General features: G+C 41.8%; 1 protein-coding gene across 4 annotated transcripts in view; it reads left to right on the top strand.

Annotated features, from left to right (window-relative positions):
- Positions 1 to 19,111, top strand: part of phactr2 (phosphatase and actin regulator 2) — a 33,149-nt gene continuing 14,038 nt past the window's right edge. The window contains exons 1-5 of one of the 4 annotated variants that reach the window (XM_080507287.1): positions 1 to 43; positions 15,704 to 15,889; positions 16,950 to 17,024; positions 17,377 to 17,517; positions 18,832 to 19,017. In XM_080507287.1, coding sequence (XP_080363413.1) covers positions 31 to 43; positions 15,704 to 15,889; positions 16,950 to 17,024; positions 17,377 to 17,517; positions 18,832 to 19,017 — 601 coding nt within the window. In that variant the 5' untranslated portion in view covers positions 1 to 30. Of the gene's footprint in view, positions 44 to 5,477; positions 5,690 to 15,703; positions 15,890 to 16,949; positions 17,025 to 17,376; positions 17,518 to 18,831; positions 19,018 to 19,111 lie in introns of those variants that run through there. The other 3 variants (XM_080507286.1, XM_080507289.1, XM_080507288.1) reach the window with 3 other exon arrangements.

Genomic DNA, 19,111 nt, shown 5'->3' on the forward strand with positions numbered 1-19,111 from the left:
CTGGATAAAGCAAATGTAGAAGAAGAATGGATGCCTTGTTCTGGTAGGTTTTTCCCAAGCGTCCATTTTGTATTTGCCTATCTCCCAATCGAAGGCTTTGATTCTTCGAAGCAGATGTGCAGGGAAGGCAAAGCACTTGTGAACAGCTTCTCATAAAGGAGAATGAAAGACCCCTTGTAGAAAATAGAAATGGAATACGCTACCACCGAAGTGCATGTCCTGCACAGACCAGGGTTATTTCTTTGCATCACAGCAGCGTTTTCCTCTCTACACACAAAGCCTCCAACAAGCTTCAACATATACATTTCTTTGTGTAAATGACATTACTTCCCCGTCAATGCTAACACAGTCACATCCCCCTGTTAACTTCTTAAAGTACCTCGCCCTCCTGGTTTGTCTTCATCCTCCCACCTCCTCGCTGCCTTCCTTCCTGTTCAATTAGGCGCTTCCATTTGATTCGGTAATGACAGGCCTGTAACACTGCAGCTGTACGAGCAGCTCTAGTTTGACATTTGGAAAAAAAGCTCTGTCGTTAAATATAGTCACACGGGGAATGCCATTCAAAATCTGACAATTAGAAGCTTTCTGGAAGACAAAATGCAGCTAATCATGTGATTTCATTGACTGGTGGAGTCTGAATACTCTGCTTTATTTAGGTTGCCTATCTCTTGATGCATGGAACATGCCAAATTACCTGTTTAAAGGTCACTGCTGGCTTTGATTCTGCTCTGCAGCGATCTGTGGAAATAAAACAACAACATACTCTATTTTGTGACAGCGTAATTGTGAGCGGGAGTACACAGATTTGCTCTCATGATGAACTTCAGGAATGAAACCGCTTTCTTCTAACGAACCATCATGATCTGTAATCTTCTTCACACTAGATGGCAGTGTTGTCCTGAATGGAGAATCATTTCACTTCCAAATGAGGAAATTTTGATTTGCACATGTTACACTGAAAGTCTTCCTGTGTGAAGGCCCGTGTCTGTCACGCTGTGTTGTTCAAGTTTTCAACCGACACCGTGTTGACAGATGACGAGTAAAGCTCCCTATGTCTGTCACACACACACACACACACACACACATACACACACACACAAGCCCGAGGCTCAAGTGTTTGGCTCGTTGTGTCACAGTCATCAGTGAGCGCAGATGTAAAACACAGCTCACCTCAGTGACGGTTACCGTCGGGGACTCGGTGCACTCGCCGGCTGATTTTGAACTCTTTGGACCCGCTCTCTTCTGGGTTCAGGGTTTTCCCGTCATCTCACTTTTTCACCAGAATAAATTGCCTCCAGGGCAGAGCTTACTGTACTCACTGTTCTCTGTCGCCGTGGACACTGTCCAGACGCTGAGCTGATTTATTCATTATGTACTCACAGCTAAATACACTGTCGATTCTCATGCCCGCTCCCATAAATATCTTTCGATGATACATTTTAATGCCAAAATTATACAAAACTGTGGAGTGTCTTGATATCAGACTAAAGCTGCAGTCATCACTCAACTAATCAATCACTTGATACGAGGCCTTACTCTTAATGCTCCAAAGCTTTTTAAAATGAAGAGGTTATCTCTGTCTGTTAGACAGTAAAGAAAGTTACTGACTCTGAATCTTTTGTCAACGAACCAGGGATTGCAGTGCCCATGTGCATCATATTCATAATGCCACTGTTGTTAATGCCACTTTTTTTGATGTGATGCTTTGGCTCATTTAGTCAGTAAACAAATGGTAAAAGCTGCACGGTCAAGTAATGGTACTTGCACCTCAATCTCTGGTTTGAGTCTAAGCATGTTGCCCTTCTAAGTGTGTCTTTTCTCCAGGTACTCCAGTTTCCTCTTCGAGTCCAAGAACATGAGTTTGAGATCAGTTGGTGACTAAAAATAGGTGTTACCATCTTCCTAGGGTCCGGGGTGTACCTAGAGTGTACCTAGAGTGTACCTAGAGGGTACCTAGAGGGTACCTAGATTGTACCTAGAGTGCACCCACAGTGGACCCTGATAGTCAGCTGGGTTCGTCTCCAGCCCTCTGCGAGCCTTTTTGATAAAGCTTTATCGTTCAAGGCGATTCCACAAATGACAGGACCATTTTTGTCGGTTTGATGTCATTTCGTAATAGATTTGCCTTGATGTTTGAAAGGTAATATGTCAGGAAAATTACCCGTAAGATCTCAGGAGACAAAAATTCGGAGAGATCAAACTGAAAGCAAGTGAAAAGTTTCAAAAGGTATTTCAACAGGACCTTGCGGCGAGAGGAGGCGAAGTCACACCTGACCCACGTCTCGGGCTGCTCAAGAGTTGTCGGAAGTCTTCTTTCACAGTTCGGCCTTTTATAGGGTGAAATAACGAGCTGTGTTTAAAGATATGTACCGGTGCGCTGGCAGTGATGAGACGTTTCGGATCCTCCCATAATTCATTTTCAGTTTCGTCCCTACCATCGAAGCATTTTCAGTTGAAAGGCACAACCTGTGAAGATCCAACAATTTCATCTTTAATTAGCCAACACATTTTACTATTTGAGCACGATGTATTTTATAGCAATGTGGTTGTGTAACTCTGCCTAAATATTATATGTTGTTCCAGAAGCATTCCGTCAGTCATAATGTTGTATCACTCCTGTTGTTAAGATCAGTGCTTACTGGTGTTTCGATAACCACCAAAAGACTGTTATTTGCTTTGCATAGTTTCGGCTCATTTGCTCGACTAATGGGCAGACACTCAGTTCATTACTGTTTTCTCCCCTGCAGGATGTTACAGAATCATTTTTATATCCTCCTTTTTTTACATCCCGACTGGGCCGGGAGACCTTTGCGTGCTTTGCCAGGTATACTGATTTTCCAAGAAAACATTAACTTGAGGTAAAAGGCTGGGTACAGAACTGTGAATTCCGCGACGATGTCCCTCAATCAGAAATGTCAAAACGATGCATGGACATAACATTTATTTTCAAGTGATATTGATTTGAAATGTGAAAATAACACCTATTTTCTCACTACACAAGCAACACTTGTGCCACTGAGCGCAAAACTATTTAATTGCATCACCTGCGATTATAAATATACGGTTGCCAGATTTGAAGAAACGGGAAAAATAATTAAGATACATGACATAACTAGATAACTGATAATCAGATAAACATCAAATTCGGAGGCCGTTTCAACCTCCACGATTACTACTTTTATAAATCTGATGTTGGTGTTACCATTAATGTTGTCATCTTTTGCTACATTGCGGTGCATCATCCATTTAAGGTAACTAACTTATACTGTGCATCAGCTGGCCAGCAGCCATTTTTGACATCATCCGTGTCACCAGGATGAACTATAGGATTCATTTTCTCCTCAGTGATGCCAAGTCATCCAGACTCTGAGGCAGCAAAGCGCTTCTCTCTCTTGGATGATGTTCCCATGTTGGTATGCAGTGTTTTTTTTTTTTTTTTTTTATTCTCGGGTGTTCTTCCCCAAACAATTCAACCTCAGTTTTTCATCGGTTCACAAGACCTTTTCCCCTGTAGCTCTGCCGATTATGAGGGCTCTTTTGTGTAGCAGTTACTCTGAGCCATTTGTTCTATGTTGTGTTTTTTTTTTTTTTTTTTTTTTTTTTTAAACAGTCAGCTGGGTGCCCAGTTCTGAGAAGCAGATCCAAGGCACTTAATCGTCTTTATTTATTGGCCGTTTGTTGAACTGTAAGTCTGTCATTACTTGGTAACCTTTCTAAACTTTGCGTAAGGGATTTGTAAAGCTCAGTTTGCATCAACACATGATTGTCATGAAGTCAGCGTCACTCTAATCCATCCCTCAAAATGACACCTAAATGCCAAATATTAGCACAAAGATCCCCCATATTGTTTGCCCGTCTAAATTTCAGCCTACTAGGATTATATACTGTTTAAATTTCTCTTATGATAATTTGAAGTCTGGACTGTGAAACTTTACTCTTTTTAAGCCAGCAAATTCACAGAGGAATTATAAATAACTATAACTGGCTGTTACGTTTCACTACATCTATTAACACAGCCACCACCCCACCCTTTTTTTTTTTTTAATCAGAGTGGTCTATTTTTGGATATCTGCTTTCGGGACATGTGCGGGTCAGCTCCACACACTGTTCTGAGTTTACACATGAACAAGCTTATTTATGTTTTAACTGCCATTACAAATCAGTTTACACTTGTAGAAGAAGCATTCAGATCGTTTGTCATGTATCACGCCGAGGTAAAAATAGTCACTTGCAAGCTGGTCCAACACAGATAAACCTGTGTTTCAATGTGTGATTAACAATATTACTCGAGTAAAACAGTGTCAAAGATCTTGTGTAAGTGGGATTCTGGATTGTAAGTGTCTGTTTCTGTGTAAATAACATTTTACCCGTGTGGTGAAGAGATTTTTAAACTACAAGTCTGGTTTGTGGTTAATTAATATTACATCTCTCGGGCTATGCGACGATTGATGGAAAGAGAACAAGAACAATCTGTTGAAAAATCAATCTAAAAATAGTTTTTTGAGGTACTGGCCACATGAAAGCATTTCTTGGTACAAAGTGATTGCTGCAGAGGTCCATGTCGCTCCTTGAGATGTGTTGGAAGCACAACTGCAACTTCTCCTGAGCTTTTATTCTGAAAGAATAGATCGATAGATGGATAGATAAATGTATGGATGGATGGATATGTATGGAATATGTAGAACTTTCAAGACGTGGTCTTATCTCCAAGTTAAAACAGTTAAACAAAAAAGGTCAAACAGTTAAAACAACTCCAAAACTATATGTATATGGGGAAATATTGCCCCATTAAAATGAGTAAATTGCTTGTACAAGTCTTTTTCAGGAAACGAAAAAAAAGTGGATAAAGGTTTAAAAAAAATGGCAAAAAGAAAAAAAGTGGAAAAAGAATAATTAAGAATAAAAATGGGGCAGGAAAAAATAGGGTCAATAATGTGCATCATGATGTTTTTTTATTGTCTCAAAAATGCATTTTATTAAAAAAAAAAAAAAAATATATATATATATATATATATATAGCCGAGGCCAAATCAATTTCCATATATTTTTTTACTGTATTAATTTGATTACGTTTGTCTGTTATTTCATCCTGAGCCATAATATAAAAATGCCACTTTTTATTTCAGAGGAACACATATTCTCAGAGCAGTGCACGCTTTAATGATGGCACACTGGTCTCCTGAGTTTTCTTGGCGCAACAGAATTTGCGAAATAGAACAGGTTTGACGAAATGCAGTATTGAAATGCAGGAAGTGGTTGGAGGTGTGAAACCATTCATTTTGCACATTGGGCTTTGAGGTGTTGGACCCCCGGTGCCCTTTGACCCCGAGCAGCGGCTGTAATCTGCATGGAGGAATGGGAGGCATTTTTCAGCTGCTCACAGGAGGAGGAGAGAGGAGGAGGAGGAGAGAGGAAGAGGAGGAGGTGGTGGTGGTGGGAGGGGAACTTACTACGTAGTAGGGACCCAGTCAGTCAGAGTGATTGAACCAAGTTTCCAGCGACTCAGCCATCACGGTTTCAAACTTCTTTTTTTTTTTTTTTCTTCTCCTCACTGAAATGAACGCGCGGCGCGGAAGAGGACGCGGTTTATGCCGGGATAGAAGGCCGTGATAGCGGGTCTGCGGGGGCCCGGTGCTCCGGCTGAATATGGGTCAGACCGCCGTGTCCGCCGTGTCCCAGTCTGCGAGCGGTGAGTGCGTGCGCGCGCGCCCGCGGATATGTACGTATGAATGTATGTATTTGTGAGTTTGTGCGCGCGCGCGCGTGTGTATACGTGCATTCTCTCTTCCTCTTCTCAGTCTCTCAGTCCGCTATCTTTATTCAGGAAGTACGCTGTTTTTTTTTACGCTTTCTTTATTTCTTTAGCGTGTCTGTGGAGGAGAAGAAAGAAAAAAGGAAAGAAAAAAAAAAACTTTGAAGGAAAACAAAATTCACCGTTAAATGAATTCCCGGTGTATGTTTCTAAATGTGTCGCTGGGTTTGCTTAACAGCTGCTATAAAAGTAGGCAAACAGTGTTAAAGCTGCAGTGTTGTATAACCAAAGAGCTGCTCATAAGGCTGCATTGTTGCCTCTGGGTAATAAAGACTTTATGTATTTAGCAGCCAGTTTGACATGAGTCCAGATGAGCTGATTAGTTGTTGTTGGTGGGGTTGTTTTTTTTTGTTTGTTTCTTTGTTTGTTTTCCCAGCCAGTTCGTTTTCTAGTCTTTGTCCACATAATGTGAGGACTCGTCTGAGCTCAGTATAATTTGCATTTAAATCACGGTCAAGGGCAAGATCATGTCTACAGAAGCAGCAGACCAACTCTTCTTTGTTAAACTTCCATCACTGAGTTTATGTTTCAGTTATAAAGCTGGAGATTCTGGTTGTGTCCAGCTGAAAGTGGTGCTGGAACTCCTCGTCAGGCCTGAACTAATGGTTTTATCAGTTTGGTCATTCTAATCTTCATCATAATCAACCTGAATTATTTAACTACCAAACAATCTATGAGATAATTTAGTTTGCATGTCATTCATTCAGCTGCTGGTGTTTGGGGGCCGGTGTAGTATTGTGTATGGACCCCCTAGAAAATATTCTGCAGCGTAATATGGATAATAAATGGTCTTTACTAGGAGATGGACCCGCCCCCCACACACACAACCCCACAAAAAAAACCATTTCTAAACATCTGATTGCATTTTTATTTTCTTCACCTCAGTTTCACGTTTCCATCTCGCCGAGATCTCAGAGAATGTCATTGCTCATCATGGGTGTCTTGTTATTTCTTTTTTGCATTTGCATCTTTTTTTGTTAATTCTCACTGTATTATTTAGTGTTATATATTTCAGTAAAAATAAAAGTCTTAGCTATTTAATCATGTAACAGATTGATTAATAAACATGTTTCTCTATAGAGCTTGATTTGTGTCAACTTTGACAGACACACTACTTCTTCCCGCCAACAAGGATCTAAAGTTCCTAATTATGTTGTAACAGGGTTTAGTTACTCTGATATGTAATAGAATACATCAAGTTGTGATTTCACACGAGTCTGAAAAGCATAGAAAAGATTTCTAAATATCTTCACTTTCAAACTTGTTCTTTATTCCTGTTTTACGCAAACAACATAAACTGAAGAAAGAATGAACACGTCATCACCAACACAAAACTCAAGTGACCATTAGTGTTGTCATTAAACTTGAGAAGATTTGGGTGAAAACCTTTCAAGATACATCAATTCTAGTTAAATAGTTTGGCCTGATTTTGGCGCCAGAGGACAGGTCAACTCGCTTAGAGGTTTATTCATGTATTCAACAAATATACAAAGTGCTTGACCTAAAAACTTGGTCAACAATGTCATGTAAATCACTTTCTGGAGGCAAAAAAAGAAGACTTCCTTTGTTCCTAAAAAAACAACACATTTTTAATCAGTCAATTTGTTGTAAATGGAATAGCGATAAATTAGAATATTGAAATAAACCTTTGTGGTAACCCAAAAGCGAAGGCCTCTATTGAACACAAGGAGAGTTTTGCCTAATGGCTAATGGCTTTGCCTAATTGTTGCTCATGTGGCCGCAGTAACCCCTGAGTCAATTATTTCAATCATTTGTCAGTGTCAGAAATTGCTTTTAGATGCCTTCAGTCACCATGTTCGATTGTGGCGTGAGAGAAAGAGACACGTCAGTGCCAATAAACCCTCATAAAAAAAAAAAACACACAAACTATAATAAAAAGCTCTTGTTGACAACAACACTCGCAGGCACTAACGTGTCTGTGTACAGTTGGATACAGAGTCCAAGAAACAAACCACAACCATCTCATCAGATTATTCACATATTCTGAGAAACTACTTTTTAGAGTTTCACTCAACTTAAAGTGATAATATCAGCACTTGTACCAACCAGCGGTTAGAGAAGAAAAGCTCGTAACAGTAAGGTCACTGGTTCAGATCATTACAGGACAAGATTTGAGTGGGGAAAGTAAAAGCTACACTTGTCCCTAATCAACCTCAACAGCAGCACTGTTGGCCCTTGAGCACAGCGACTTATACAGTATTTGGCCCCGGGGTAATACCCAAATAATCCCTTTGGTAGCTTTATCATATCTGCCAGAAAAGAAAAAAAAAGTGTTTTTGTTAAAATATCATTCTCTTGCCATCTGTTGTCTTGTTCTGTCTGCAAAGCCATAAACATTTCACATCCATTCACACTGTTATGGGAGCCTTTTAAGGCAGCGAGGCACAGGAAGTGACACATAACTCAGGAAGAAAACTGAACCGGACCATTTTTATGACCTGTCAGCATTTATGAAAAGTAAAGCACATGACTGTTGTAGCACACTTTAACAAACATGCATCGCAACCCCAAGCCATTATAATGATGTATGCTCCCTGCGTAGTTGCATTACAGGTTACATAATGATGCATGGCGTGCATTGAATGCTGAGTCCACAGTCCTGAGTGGAGGAGGAGGAGGAGGAGGGGGAAGTGTGTCAGTCAGGGTTTTATTGAAACATCATTAACATAAAACTGATATCCGCCGAGCCTCCTGACAGACGTTACGCCTTCTGGCGACAGGCGAGCTGCAGTTTCCGGTTCGATTTCTCTGCCGTCTGTTGCTCTCGGGTCGGTCCTGAGCCGCTGGGTCCTTTGAGGATCATGAGTTGTGCTGCACGTTGCTTCGTTGGAAGAACGTTTGGAAGAAGTGACCCGAGTGTCGAAACTGCAGCTCATGCCCAGTGTCGCCCCTCCCTCCACTCGGGTCCAGGCACCTCTTTCCATCTGCTCTTCCTGCCTTCTTCTCTCCCAACATTTTCTTTTGTTCGGCATCCACTTTTCCCCGTTTTTCTCACTTTGTCTCCTCTTTTCGTCTGTCTCTTGTTTTGTTTTGGGTTTTTTTGTTTGCCTCTTTCTCCCCCTCCATCTCTCTTCCGCTGTCGGTGACGTCAGCTTCTTCCCTCCCCGGTGACTTGCAGTGAAGGAAGGAAGCCTCTCCCTTTCCCCTCCTCCTCCTCCTCCTCTTCAACACATGTTCCTGCTATAACTTCTGTGAAAAGCTATGCTGGCATAGTCACAATGCATTGCTGTCATCTTTAAAAAAAAACAAAAACAAAAAAACTGTAGGGGCAAATAAACCCCACTGAAAAGCATTTTGATGACAAAGGCCTAAAGGGTTTGCACATGAAAATACATATTTGATTTAGTGTGTAAAGCTAAATATAGCTAACATCTCTGGCTGTGTGTCATCAGTGGGACTGTATATACCTGGTGCTGCATGGCGGTGTCAGAGTTAACCGTCTCCCCTCACAGCAAGAACACCCCCTTTTTTTTAAATGGCATGTTCTCCCTGTGCAGGCTTGACTTTGCTCTCTAGTTTCTTCCCACTTTACATAAACATGTCCAAGGTTGCTACAGTTGCTTAAATATATGAATACAGAGCTATTAATAAGCAGATTGACATACTGAAGCAATGAGTTATATATATATATATATATATATATAACTCAGTGCTTCAGTATGTCAATATATATATATGAAAAGATATATATGGCAGATCACTGTGTTGGCAGCTGATGTCCAGAGATATGAGCAGGGCGGCTGGATGAGACCATGCAGAGGTGTTTTCTGAAGCGACGCCCCTTTAAAGAAAATAGTGTCACGTGCTGCTGCTGGAAAAACTGATTAATGGCGTGACACAGCGCTTCAGTTAAAATGTGGTTGTGGTTGGCATTTAGTGAATGAAAGTCGGCGGGAGATCACAGTGACCTTAGTTGCAATGGCTGCAGTCATGAATCTTTGGTTTCCCTACTGCAGGCATGAAAGGGACAATTTCAGATGCTTTATTGATCCCCTTGGAGAAATCATTTCTCTGCGTTGAAGCCATCTTATTCATATTTGCCCTAATTACTTACACCTGGAGCGTTGAGCAGCTGGAGGATTAGGGGGGGGATCAAACCAGAATACCGCCTGTCACATGCTTGCTTCTCCGACATTAGCTGGTTCTTTTCCGAGATTGAAAATTAAATGATATTGTCAGTCCTGCACCATGACTGTCTCCGTACATGTACGTGCAACCATTTCCATCACAAATACTGTGACCTGTCATTGTTCTTGGGAGAATTCTCTTCAGGGATTTAGCTCCTTAAGATTTCCTGTAATTTAATATAGGCCTCAAAGGTCAGGTTTTTTTTTTTAAAGCTCTATTGTTGGATGGATGTATACTAGAACATTTAACTTTAGATCGGACTTAGTGGCACATTGTGTTTTACTGCGGGGAAGTCTTAAAGACAGATATACATACATGTCATGAAACAGCTGATTATGAAGGAATTTCCCTCCGGGATTATTAAGGATTTCTATTGTATACTATTAGAAGAAACACATTTGACTTGAATCTGATAAAAAAAAAAAAGAGAGCAGGCTGCTTTAAACACAAAATATAGGAGGGGGAAAAAAAACAACTATTGGGTTTAAAAGCAGTTAAACAGTCAGACTATAAGAATTACAAGCAACAAGTCTGCAACAGAAAGAAAAAGTATTGAGGCACCAAAGTGGGTTGTTAGAACCAGTCGGCTGCAGCGCCAGGGGGCACATTTAAAGAACTGCCCCTAATTGATGGGCCCTGATTGGTCATTTATGATGGTCCAGCACTGAACAGGCTGTCAGCCAAAAGGTGGTACTGAGGACACGCACACGTTTCGCCCAAACACTAAACGCACAGTGAGTGATTGGTTCCGGTGTATTATGTATTGTAATACCACTTTTAGTCACATGATGGTCCAGCGAGCTACTTTGGTAGATTTGAGAAACGCAAGCGAAGAGCAAACCGCTAAAACTCTGACATCTTTGCTGAGGACAAACTGGACACCGCAGTGGCTTAAAACCATCAGGACTTATTGTAAAAGAGTAGCTTTAGTGAGAGAAAATGGCCTAATTGTTCACCTACCGAGATCTTGGACACGACATCGTCTTTGGATAAACAAATAAAATATCGTTTTATATGGACTCTCTCATATGACTAGGATAATACATTGGTCGTCACTGAATAACTCCAAAGAACTAATGCAGTTTAACTTTGCTAGTTAAGTTTCTTTTATCTGGACCCTTTCATAATAAAATAGGTTTGGATCCGTCCGCAGCTCGGTTTTAATTTCTGTGTCTGAAAAAGATTAAGCAAAAATTGTTGTTCTTTCAACTCCCACTTTCCCTTGTCTCTCAACTGAACAATAATTCTTCTTTTCTCTGCAACTAAGCTGTCTGTCCATTGTCGCCGACCCGTTCCCACTGGTCTTGGAAGTGGATCTCATGGTGATGATAATCAATGGCACTCATTTTCCCATCATTATTTGCACAAAGCAGCTGGTGAAATGCACCTATTGTTGTGATTTGATATCAACACAGGAACAGGAAATGAGCGTGTGTGTGTGTGTGTGTGTGTGTGTGTGTGTGTGTGTGTGTGTGTGTGTGTGTGTGTGTGTGTGTGTGTGTGTGTGTGTGTGTGTGTACGTGCATGTGTGCGCGCCGGCTCAATTGATGTCTAGGGAGAACATGCTTGGGGCTCTGTGCTGCACTTTTCCATGTCCCCCTTTTTAAATTTCCATGTTGTGTAAAGTACACACTGAGTGTTTTGCTCCATCGTTGAGCGGACACGGTCAGAAGAAGAGCAAACTGAGGTTGGCAGCATGGAGCTTGAACCATTTTGTTTTCCTCCGGCTCTACAGTCATTTTACATTTTGCGCACTTTCACAAAAGGAAAAGGCTTCAGTAATCACATCCTTTTTTTGTGTGTGTGTGTGTGTGTGTTGATGTTTTACTGTCGGAGCCTCAAATCAACCTTCTGCCAACTACTGAGTACTTGAAGATGAAGATCTGTCTCATACTTACATTTGGCTTTCAATATTAATGTAATTATGTGGAAGTTGATGTCTTTCAAGCAGAATATACCATGAAAACTAGGCTTGAGGTATATATGTGTTGTACGCTACTTTTATGCAGTAAGTGAATGTAGTGAGTCGATGGCATTTGCCACGTTTTTCATTCACAAGGAGAAACTTCCAAGAGCTGTACCTCTACTAAGTTCAGTATTCACTCTGCGGGACATACTAGAAGCTTAGATGTTGTGGAAATGTAGAGCTGAGTGTCATCCGCATAGCAGTGAAATGGAATATTCTAGCGACAGAAAATATGGCCAAGGAGGAGGATATAGATAATGAAGACGAGGACAGAGCCCTGGGGGACACCCGAGGAGACGGGAGATGGCTGGGATGTAAACGAGTGGAACTGAACAAACTGAGTGTGACCAAAGAGGTATGACTTCAACCAATCCAGGGGTGTGTCGGATATTTTGACACAAAACTGCCATTTTCTCATATTAGCTTATTTTTTTAGGAATCTTGAATTTTAGAAAAAACAACCCGAACAAAATGAACAAACAACAATGTATTATTGAATGACTTAAGTCATAACAAGAAAGCGAAAATGATTTAAGTCTCTATATAATAACTGGAGTAGAACAAGGTCAGGTTATGAGGTTTAAGATGTAATTTCCTGGCATTTCGCTGCGTTTTCATTTCCATCGTTTACCTGTCGTTTCAACGCCGTCATTGTGTGCTGAGTGTCTGCGTCCTCTGACTCACTCTGGATTGAATCTGACGGATTTCTTTCATGTTTTCTGCTGACTGCGTTGCTGCATAAGCATCTTAGATACCACTGAAACGCCACTGCACTGTTGCCTTTTCAAGTTCAAACATTATTGTCTTTCTGTCAGTGGGAATTAAGACTGATGTGAACGGAGTTGGCCAGTATGTAGTCTATTCTGCTGTCACGTCTTTATTTACCTTGAAGATTAAAACTGATATGGATTCTTAGGCTTCCGGAGATTCAGTAATCCAGGTCATGGTACCTAATTCGAACTCAGAGGCAATTACATTATTAAAAAAAAGAAAGTGTTTACTGTAAAATGTTGGTAGCCATGGTTGCCAGGACACTGCTGTAAAGTTACGGTACACAATTTGCTTCACTTAAACTTAATTTCCTATTTTACATTACGTAGATAAGGTTAACCCATTATAAAACTCATATCGTATATCAGGGCGTTATGAGTGTGCGCACTATCACTAACTTGTTCTGTCGTCTTTCAGCGTGATAGCAGCCTCTGGGGTTGGAAATGAAAAGCTATATTCAAACACTCGTCTCAAATGGAAGTTGTGTTGTTGATTTGTTGGAAAAAGCTAAAGAATAAACAATAGCAATGAAGAAAATCAGCCGTTTTTAGGCTCTAGTCTTATTCAATGTTTAATAATGGAAATTTCACGTTCTTGGCTTTTTTTGACAGAGTGTTTTTTTTCTTTCTTTCTTTTCTTTTTTTTTTACAAATAAATAGTACACAAAAGGTTTCGGAGATCTCAAAATGACTGGCATTCTCATCAAAAGTGTTAGGTGACTCGCTTCTATGCCTTTTTGTAAATATTACACGAATGGTATTCATGACAGATGATCTTGACACTGATCTTTGAGATACCTAATCAGTCTGCAAAAGATTTTCATATCATCTTTTTGATGTGGGTATTTTGCATTGGATGCACTTGTAAAAACATGCCTGATGAACACCTATAGCAGAAGTTTTCTGGGGGCATTTCACTGCATTTTACACTAGAATGTGTCATTAAAATTGGCTTAATGATGAGATTGCAGTGTTTTTTGGTACTAATTGTTCAGATTTGAAAAAAAACAGACTTTTTCCATCACATATACGTTGCACAACAACAAAGAAAAACTTTAAATATAAAGGTTAGTTTGGAAATATTTTACCAGTTTGACCCACTGAAGATTAAATTGGGCTGTATGTGGCCTCTGAACGAAAAAGTGTGTGACACCCGGGAACTAAAAGTTTAAAATGTCAAAAATTGTTTCTCTTTCATTTCTTGTCTCTCTTCATGTCTGTGCATTGAAAATATGGCTGCTTTTAACACATTTTATTTTACAGTGAAGTTTTAGGTGGCATAAGACACACTTGAATGAAAGGAAAACTGAAACTGTGCAAATTGAAGTTTCACAAGTAGTAAAAAAAATAGGAACCAGTTGAAAACAAGTTAGAAATCACCTTTAACCCAGCTGAAAAGCAATCAATTTCAACATTATTTAAAAAAAAAAACACACACACAAAAAACCCACCAGACAAAAGTAAAAAATTATGTTCCGTACAGTTATTAACCTTATTGAAACCGGCTTCATTGGTGCCAGTTAGAAACCATCATAAACCCAGCTAAAGAGCCAAATCTTAACTCGTCCAAGCAAGAGTGAAACAGCGGGTAGAAAACAGTCTAAAGACAGTTCAACACCGGGGGCGAGACCTGTCCAGACGACATCTGGCCACCAGAGAGAAACCAGCCTCAGCCAAAAATATGTCAAAGACCAATTAGAAAGCAGACTTAAACCAGAGTTAAAAGTAGGCATTCGATTTGTAGAAGTTCCAGAGTTAAGGAGCGTATTTATTTGTCTTTGGTTTATGCATTTATTATTGGCCACCTCCTGGTGTAACTTAATTGGATGCAGAGATATCAGGGATTTGAATCCTCCTGAGCTCCCTGCAGTCAGCACTGATTCAGCGGCTTTATGTTGCTGAAAAAACACAAAAGAAAACTTCCTCTTGTTGAATGTGGGGAATCACACACACACACACACACACACACACACACACACACACACACACACACACACACACACACACACACACAGCACCTCTCTTTCCTCTCTAAACTTCCCGCACAGCATTCACACAGTGCACTTTTCCAGAAGGTTCACAGCACTTCTAATCTTTCGACAGGAAGAGGCGGAGCTGTGGAAAGGACAGCGGTCTCGCCAAGACACACACACACACACACACACACACACACACACAAGCGCACGCACCGCAAATACTGTGCAGAAATAGCCCCGTTTGCCTGTTTGAAAGAGTTGTACTGCTGGAAAGATGAATGACAACAATATTACTTCAGGTTTGTTTTGTTGTTTTTGTTATCGTAAGCCGTTGCTTACTCTCGGAGCAGCCCGCGTTGATTCCTCCTTCGCTGCATTACCAAAGATTTCCCCGAGGAAATCTTGTTTCCAGGCAGGCATTTCATAAGAGTACACAGCTGCCGCTCAAGAGCGACACTCGGCAGGCAAATATATCCACGAGGGGATCACAAACGTAAACAGTTGAGTATTAAAGAAAATGGGAAAAAAATGCAGATTAAGCAATGTGTACGAGCCCGACTGTGATTTCCAGTCAAATAAAGTTTGCTTGCATGGCGGGATGAAGCAGGTGTGCAAACCTCTGACGCGTCAGAAGTGTACGGCCGCCCGGGCCGGCTCGGTGGCTTCAGGAGGGTTAAGTGCCTCTATTCTGGGCGTCGCGTTGCAGCGAACTGAAGGAAAGGGGTCAGACGATAGCAGACGTCTAAGAGGGGTCTTCACCCTCTCAGGTCGGTGTCAGTGGGGTAATTGTTAGGGAGGTGAAGGGACGCGCTTTCCACTGCAGATGCACAGAAGCTGGCGTGGCACGTGCCCCGCTGGCGAGATACTGTATGAACCGCATGCATGTTTTTGGATCGTGCGAGGAAACGATAGCGCCCACAAAAAAAAAACCCCATGCAAAATGAACTGCACCTTCAGTTTTTTTTTTTTTGCATTTAGTTTGTATCCGTTCCCTTCTGCTGAATTAACTGTGCATGTGTGTGTCTTGCAGTTGATGGGCTGGAGAAATCGTCCTCCCTGGCCAGCTGCGACGTGGCGGTGGAGAGCGCCACCAACGCCCAGAACGCCCCGGCCTCGCGGCAGCAGCGGGGGAAGCTGTCGTCCCTGGGCAAACTCTTCAAGCCGTGGAAGTGGAGGAAGAAGAAGACCAGCGACAAGTTCCAGGATCTCTCCAAAGGTAACGCTGTCGGGCGCGTGTGTGACACTCGCCCGGTGGGGGGGCCTCTTGATTCGCCCGGATCAAAAGGCCGGAGGACATCGCGGCTCGCGATTTCTCCGCTTGCGTGACGCACCGGTCGTGAAACCGGAGGGCGGCGTTTCTCGTAGACGAGCTTTAAAAGGCAAGGAAAACGAGTGGCTGGTGTGTTTGTAGTTCTCACTTACTCATCCCTGAACTGTCGAAGTAAATGCAAACCAGGTGTTATCTGGCGCTTATCTGTAAGGGAGGGCTACGTTTACATGTTATCAATCACAAGCCAGTTGTCCGAGACAATTTAGATAGGACGTAAGCCGCTAACTGGGAGGCAGACCTCATCCCGCCGTGTGTTTCAGTGAGATTTGTCTTGCTTCTAATCAACAGTTGACGACAACCACAGTCGGAGCCAGAAAGGAGTAAACAGGTTAAACTGTAAACATCTAATTTGTCATATGTTGATTATCTTTCTCCGATGTTATCGCCAGCTGTCTCCTTCCACTTGGCTTCCAGTCACTCTTTGCTGTCGTTTATGGCACACATTTAGATTTTTATCTCCGTTTCTCAGGTTTAGCTCAAATTCTGATTTTGTGAATGCAGCATGTCAAGAACACCGTTTAATAAATGGCCAGAATTGTTTCCCGGATGTCCTTCGTGTCCTTATAGTCCGTATTTGAAACTTTTGTCCAAATTGTTTTGTTTTTTTAAACTTGATGTAGGAATCTCAAGATCCTGACAGTTGAGAGGAATTGAATTAAAAAATAAAAAGTAAAATCTTGTATCATTAGAAGTTGTCGATTTATCAATTTGAATTGATCTTAGTTGAATCGAACCCTGCTCACTTCCTCGTGCGCGTGCAGTTCAAAAAGGAGATTGCGGTGACATTTTCCCAACAATGAGACGAACACGACTGCCGTGTCACGCTTTCGTGGACTCCTGCGGAGAAGAAAAATGACTGCCGTTGGAGAGCTAAATAAAGAGATTTAATCTGATGTCTTTATTGATTTACACTGACAGCTTTTTTCTTCCTTGTTCATCTTTCAAGTTCTCGAGAGAAAAATTTCTACGAGACAAACTAGAGAAGAGCTTATCAGAAAAGGAGTTCTCATCCCTGAACAAGGTTTGTCCCGTGATTCACGCACATGTTGGCGCTCTCGTTTTTTTTTTAAGGCAGTTCTGCAGTGCGCGATGAAATCAGGCAATCATGATGGCATCTTTGGATAAAATAATAGGCGATTGCTATTTGTAAACAGCCCGAGAGTTGATTCATGACGCAACAATCAAAGTCACAGCAACAAAAGAACAGACGACAGATTCCCAAAGACCTTTTTCCTCATAGAAACAACAACTCCATTCTTGGCTCACTCTTTCAAGTGATTTTACAGATTTGTACATTTTTCAGTGTTTTTCACACTTCGGACTCTTCATTTAACACGATCTCTTTTGGTTTCGGCTCACGTCTTCTCTCCCAGATGAACCGATCAGCAGCGAAAACCTCAACGGCCACGCCACATCCGGTTTGACGTCAGAGGAGGTCAAAGTTGACATTGAGACTCCTGAATCGACGCGGGCGGAACAGGCGACCAAGCCAGGCAGCACTGGGGATAAAACAGGTAACGCCTGCACCCGGTTCTGAGTCCTGTCCTCACCCTGCTTTCTCTGAGTGGAGGTTACATTATTTTTGGTAATTAATTCATATTAACACGTGGAAATTCCTCAAAAAGTGGTTTTGCATGTAAATAAAGGGGGGGAAAAAGTCCTTTTCAATTGAAAACATCGGTTTTCATAACAGTTTATATGAAGATTAATTACACAAACAATGTTTTTGGGTGGTAAACTCATACTTTGAATACTGACTTCATTAAATCCCAGATGTGAAATCATGAGGCACACACTGCTTTCGCTTCTGGCTAAATTTTGGCTCATTGACTCAATAAAATGAATTCACAAAAACATCAAAGAAGCAGATTTTTTTTTTTTTTAAGTGAATGCAATGTGAATGCAAGAGTTGATCAATTGTTCTTTGATGCCTCTTTACTGCTTGTTTTGGGCCTCCCAGGCATTCCATATTGAGCAGGTTTGTCATTTTAATCAACGATGACCTCATCGTACGCCTAAATGTGTTGTTGTTTAGTGAAGGGGTATATCCAAGAAACATTAATAAAGTTAGCTCAGCTGCTATGAAATGTTTAACGATTAGAGCGAAGTGGTCAAGCTCCCAACAAAGTGTGTTTCTCATGAATGTGACACTTCAAAGTCCTTTTACGGTGTGGATTTTACCAGCCACGCCGAAATATCACGGCTCTTTTTAGACGCTCTGAAGCCGTTTCCCTCTCCGCCGGAGAATGCCTTTGAATCCGCTGCAGTTTTCTTGTTGACATTGAATCCTCCGTGGGATCCCTGAGCAGGGCTAATGTGCTCAAATAGATATTGCCATTATATCAGGCGTTCACAGTCTGCACAGAGCCGTGTCTCTCCCCTAATGCCTCCCGCTCCCCCGGGGGATCCGCCGCTGTTCTTGTGTCTGATGCCGCTTAAGTGTTTGTGCTGTTTTCATCTCAACGCTGTTAGCATTGAACTTATGGCCATTTGTTTGTTCATTTGTCAATAATCCAAAAAGGCACAGGCAACAAACTCTCCAAATACGGCAACAGCGCGCGCATGCCATTGCACCGGAGGCAAGGAAGCTATGAAGGTTAATGGGCACATTTGATCTATCTCGGCGGTACAAGACTCTTTTATCGTCACCGGCTCCGTAACCAGCCGCTCGCTTAACCTTTTAGTATCTCTGTGCTCATCTGCATGTCGGTGTGTGCTTCTTTCCCTCAGATGAGCACTCAGAAGAGAGCATCTTTGTTTTTAAGTCTCCCAATTGTTAACCTCTGAACACTCCCCTCTTGGTTCCTGCTTCTCTTTGATCTGCTCAGAGAGGCGTGATACTAAACCCGTCGCCCGTACAAACCAGGCGCGACCTCGGGAAGGTCAGGCTAAAAAACAGCAAGGCTCCACCCTTCCCGCCTCTTCCAAAGCGGCCGGTGGCGCCGCGGCCACGCCGAGGCACAAAGATGGCGCCCCCGGGACTAAAAAGGCAGCTAAAAGTGCACCCAAAACAGGTTCATCCTCGCAGCCTAAAGCTAACCCCCGGAGTACTAACAACACTAGCCGCGGGACGGGTAAGTTCAGCTGGTTGGGACTGAAGCGAGTGGT

The sequence above is a fragment of the Blennius ocellaris genome, assembly GCF_963422515.1.
Source record: "Blennius ocellaris genome assembly, chromosome: 13".
NCBI classification, from domain to species: Eukaryota; Metazoa; Chordata; class Actinopteri; order Blenniiformes; family Blenniidae; genus Blennius; species Blennius ocellaris.